At 42.2% G+C, this 5,433-nt stretch overlaps 1 protein-coding gene across 1 annotated transcript; it reads left to right on the plus strand.

The window, feature by feature from the left end:
• Positions 1-1,266: 1,266 nt before the first annotated feature.
• Positions 1,267-3,044, plus strand: LOC132382920 (ferritin heavy chain-like). The gene is made up of 4 exons (XM_059953484.1): positions 1,267-1,522; positions 1,909-2,055; positions 2,155-2,280; positions 2,624-3,044. Exons 1-4 carry the CDS (start codon positions 1,421-1,423, stop codon positions 2,777-2,779), a joined length of 531 nt encoding a protein of 176 aa, XP_059809467.1. The 5' UTR covers positions 1,267-1,420; the 3' UTR covers positions 2,780-3,044.
• Positions 3,045-5,433: the final 2,389 nt, after the last annotated feature.

Below are 5,433 nucleotides of genomic sequence, written 5' to 3' on the forward strand. Positions count from 1 at the left end.
CTTGACACGGAGAAGCTCATGAAGACGGTCTGTTATTCTTGGGGGCTCGGAAGGAGCATGGCCGCACTGCTGAGGTGACAGATCAGCAGCGAGCAGATGTAAGCTGGAGTTTTTATGCTGCCAGCTCGAATGAGGATCAGGCGCCCTAATCAAGGAACACAATGGAGCACGGGGAAAAGGAATTTAACTGAAATGAGTAGTCAACGGACCGGGCCATGACAGCCCCTTCCTTGAAATGTTTCCACAACCTTTGGCCTCACTTTCAAGGCCCCTTCATCTTATGCTCTTGATATTCATTGCTTGTTTATTAATTATTATGTATTTTTTCTATAGTATTTGCAGAGTTTGTTGTCTTTTGCACATTGGTTGAACATCCAAGTTGATGCAGTTTTTCATTGATTCTCTGATAGTTATTACTCTATGAAGGATTTATTGAGTATGCCCACATGAAAATATATCTCATGGATGTAAATGGTGACACAAATGCTCTTTGATAATAAGTGTACTTTGAACTTCGAAAGCATCTTGAATGCTGCAATGGAAATGAAGATTTAGAGGATGCAGTTATTGGTAGTACGAAGGCCCTCCATGCAGCGGCTGCACTAATTTTATTCATTGCATGCACCGGTTGAATTCCCTCAGTGGATAACTATTAGGAACTAATACATATCATCCCTGACGAAGGTGGCGAAATTTGTCATTGAAGCATCGGTTATAATCGATACCTGTACCTGGCTGGAAGCCCGAGAAGGGTTTATTTAACTGTTTGCATGAAACCTTGGCTAAATGGGGCAGGGGCTTAATTGGGCTAAAAACATATTGGTCCCGACGTGTCCCAATTACCCGGATTCCACTGTACATTATTAAGGATGAGGATTGGGATTATCTGGAAGCTCATGGTAAAATAGGCAGCACGGGTTGAAATTCTGCTGTGTCATTAGGGTTTGAATCAGACAATCTGGGTCCCAGAAACTCCTGTCATTACTGTTCTACTGTCTTCCCTGCTCGCGTACCCTGCCAGTCATCTCGGGCCAGCTCCTCACTCATCCTTCTGTAACCTTATTTCCCTGTATCCCTGCCTCACACATTCCCATTCAACTCGGATTCTTTTTGCTCTCAACCGATTCCAGTGGATCCAACAGCATCCGTGGCACCTGCGTTGCGAAATGCGGCGCTGCAAGAGTTAACGAGGGTAGTTTTTTTTGCTGAATCATAATGATGGGCGGACTCACAGTGGGTGGAAGCTGAGCTCTTAAATAGAGCAGCGGCGGGGCTCGGAACTCAGTATCCGGGTTGTATTCTTGCTTCAACAGTGTTTGAACGGAATAGAACCCAGACCGCGCCAAAACCCTTATTTTTTTTAGAAAAGAAACTAAAAACTACTTTTTGAAGCAACCTTTTTGTGCCGAACCTGTGCAGGATGACTTCTCAAGTGCGCCAGAATTACCACCAGGAATGCGAGGCCAGCGTCAACCGGCAGATCAACATGGAGCTGTATGCCTCCTACGTCTACCTGTCGATGGTAAGTCGTCTAACCCAGTGGGGAAGCTACTCTTAAAATGTATGTGTGTCTGGCCTCGGCGGTGAGGGGATAGTCTCTGGTACTACTGAACACTTTTAAGTGTAGAACGGGGAAGAAAACTTTACGCCGAGCCTTTGTTTCATGGTTCTTTGTTCTCCGCTCCATCATGGCAGCTCTACACCCTCACTAAAACATGGCCGCTGGAGGGTTGTACAAAGGGATTTGCGACTCAACTGACGATTTGTAGTGAAAGTACAGTTTCTAATCTTGTGATTAGAAATGATGTGTAAATAGCCCGGCTCCGCGCCAAGTTTTGGTGTATTTCCGAGTACTCTTGGTGTCTCCGCCGTGTTTCAGAAGCTGATTTCGGTTTTAACTATTTCCAGTATGCTTACTTCGATCGGGATGATGTGGCGCTGAAGAACTTCGCCAAGTTTTTTAAGGATCAGTCCCACGAGGAGCGGGAACATGTAGAGAAGCTGGTCAAATTCCAAAACCAACGTGGAGGACGTGTTATCCTCCAGGACGTTGCGGTCAGTTTCCACTCTTGCAGTCTTTTCAAGTTGTTTCAGAACGAGTTTAAATTTTAAATTTTATATTTCCAACTTTTCTTCCTTCTCCTCCCCATACAGAAACCTGACCGAGATGAATGGAGCAATGGCCTGGAAGCTCTGCGGTGCGCTCTTCACCTGGAAAAGACTGTGAACCAGTCTCTCCTGGACCTCCACAAACTCGCTTCTGAGAAGAACGACCCTCATGTAAATATTGACCCATTTGCTACACAAGATCCAACTTATTTAAATTTGAAATTAAGTACCTCCCACATCTAACCGAGTGAGACTGTGCAAACTAAACATAATGTTTACAGCACGGACCACGTAGTATATCACGATGGTACTTGCTTGTCTCTCATAAACAGTGGAAACTTTACCAGTTAACAGCTTTGAATTTTCAGTGTAAGGGATCATTTTTAACTGCAGCAATAATTAATTGGCCTCAAGTGCTTTTTTTTTGTTTGGTTTCAAAGGCATTGCTTATTTTTAGTTTGACAGGTATTTGATAGTTAATTCTGAAGACAAATGCTGTTCATTTTTCTTCTAGATGTGTGACTTCCTGGAGACCCACTACTTGCATGAGCAGGTCGAAGCCATCAAGAAGCTTGGAGACATGATCACCAACCTGACCCGCATGGGGGCGCCCCAGAGCGGCCTGGCCGAGTACCTGTTTGACAAGCATACACTGGAAGAGAGCAGCTAAAATGCCAAACCTCAGGAAATCAGTGTGCCTCTTCTACTTTCAGTATACTTCAATACCTTTCTCTTCATTGATGATTCTTTTAATTGGGTCAGTTTTTGCTAATGTCATTTTTTGAATTGGGTGTTAACTTGTTTGAAACAAGTGAAAAGGTGTTTCTACTGTGAGATTTTTCAATCTTTGTACCTGGTTTCTAAAAGACAGTTGTTGTAAACCATGTGGCACATCTGAGGATCTGTTGCTTAAATAAAAGTTGGTTTAAAAAGTTGAGTTGTAGTAATGCATTCATCATGCTTTTACTATTCCGTTACTGAAGTGTCTGCTCACTTGCCTTGAAGCTTTAGTCTTAAAATTCTGCAGATACTGGAAATCCAGAGCAACACCACAAAATGCTTGCATTTGGTAGGTCAGGCAGCTTCTGGAGAGGAACAAACAGTTGATTGTTTCTGGTCAAGACCCTTCAATAGGACACTTCCAACAGCACAAACTGAAAGGTATCAATAGATATTTTCCTCCTCTGCCACTGAAAAGGAGACAACTTTGGAAGTTAATTGCCGCAAGGTGTTGGTTTTTTTAAAAGGCTTCAGTTCCCCAATACTGAAAACTATCCTGACTGATACAGGATCCAACATTAGCAGTGTTGTATGATCCAATAATAGGCTACAGCTCCCTATTGGAGAATAGACAATGCTACCTTGATTCTCTCAAATGCCTTGTCTCTTAATTTATGCTGCTTTTGGAAATGGGTTCCAGTGCTTTTCCGCGCACAGAAGTCTAGGTTGTCTCGTGACTCCCATGTTCCCTGTAGTAGAAATCCCTTAGCCTTAGTTGAAGCAGGGGGCTCATTTCCTTCCAAGAACATGCATATACTAATTGTTTTTTTTAGATGCAGTCCTGTTTTTCTTGGGGGATGTAAACTACTTAATGATTAAGAGGAGTTTTAGTTGGCATTTTAATCTCATTGCTACAACCTTTTGGTCTCAAACTTCTAGTGCACCTAGCTGAGCATTACTGCAAGGTGTCAACATAGAAAACCTACAGCACAATACAGGCCCTTCAGCCCACCAGCTGTGCCAAACGTGTCCTTAGAATTACCTAAGCTTACCTGTAGCCCTCTATCCTAAACTCATGTATCCATCCAGGAGTCTCTTAAAAGACCTTATTGTTTCTGCCACTGGCAGCCCATACACTCACCACCTTATCCTGACATCTCTACATCCTCCCATGCTAGCCATTTCAGTCCTGGGGGAAAAGCCTCCAAATATCCACATGATCGGTCAACCTCTAAACATGCACTACAACTCTTGGTTCTAGCTTTCAGCATAGCATATGTCAGTGGGGGAAGAACCAAAAAGTAAGGGTTTCAAGGGTCAAAATGAGGACTGTACAAGAGAACTGGAGGAGAAAATAGTAGGTTGTGAAGTTCCAATGCAGCACTTTATTAAGGCCTCAATTATCCCAGGAATGAATAATTTGGTCTAATGTCCCCACCACTCCAAAGCATATTGATGTAATTGAGACAAATTCTATACAGTGAGCAAGAAGCATATTTTTGCAAATATTCTGCAAATTTCCAGAATGACACAAAGTAACCACTTCTGGACAAACTTGACCAGCAATAAATGAGAAAATCTGTAGATGCTGGAAATCTTAGCCACACACACAAAAATGCTGAAGGATCTCAGCAGCTAAGGAGTATTTTCTCCCCAGTGATTTCCCTCTTGCTACTTAACCTTGCAAATAGAACAGATGCTACACCTACCCATATATCACCTCCCTCACTACCATTCAGGGCCCCAAACATTACCTTGTGTTTCTCCCTCCACCACCTTCCAACTCTTGACTTGTCATTTTTTTTTCTCCAGTCCTGCTGTAGAGTCTCAGCCCAAAATGTTAACTCTACTCTTTTCCATTGATGCTGCCTGGCCTGCTGAGTTCCTCCAGCATTTTGTGTTGATGACCAGCAAGACTTAGCAAATGCTTTCTAATATTTGAACAATAATTGTGGAAGAGACTTCCTGACATGATCAATTTTTACCTAATCCTCTTGGTCTAAATTGATCAATTTACCACTCCTGGAACTAGCAACTAACTTATCTCAGACCCAAATTTGAACTGTTTCCTTCAAGATAAAGGCAATTCCATCTCATAATAGCGACAAAAGTGTTAATGCAGGTTGAGAGCTCCTTACCTGAAAATCCAAAATCCGAATTCTTATCGAGTGCTGACATGGAAAATTCCCAGGTCTCAGCGCATTGCAGACAGTTCTGAGAAGCGAAGTCACATGCAATGAATAGAAGTAGATTGAGAAATAGAAAAGCACTGTATAAAGTGAGGAACGGAGATCATGATTATGATTAGTGTTGGAGTGAACATGTGCCGCTCAACGGTATGCTGATCATAAAACAAAGATCTATCACGAACTGAAAATTGAAGGTAATTGTGAATATTCTGCAGGCTGGTTGCAGAAATTTAAGAAGATGCACAACATTAAATTTTTAAAGCATCTGCTGATCACAAAAATATAGCACCATAACAAGTCTATGATGCTGATTGGTTTTATACCCTTCATAAAACCAAAAGAAAAAGTAAAATACAAACAGAATGTATTTTTAATCAAAACACAGCATCATAGATGGAGACTGAAAGCCTGCCAT

This window comes from Hypanus sabinus, chromosome 29, assembly GCF_030144855.1.
Source record: "Hypanus sabinus isolate sHypSab1 chromosome 29, sHypSab1.hap1, whole genome shotgun sequence".
NCBI lineage: Eukaryota > Metazoa > Chordata > Chondrichthyes > Myliobatiformes > Dasyatidae > Hypanus > Hypanus sabinus.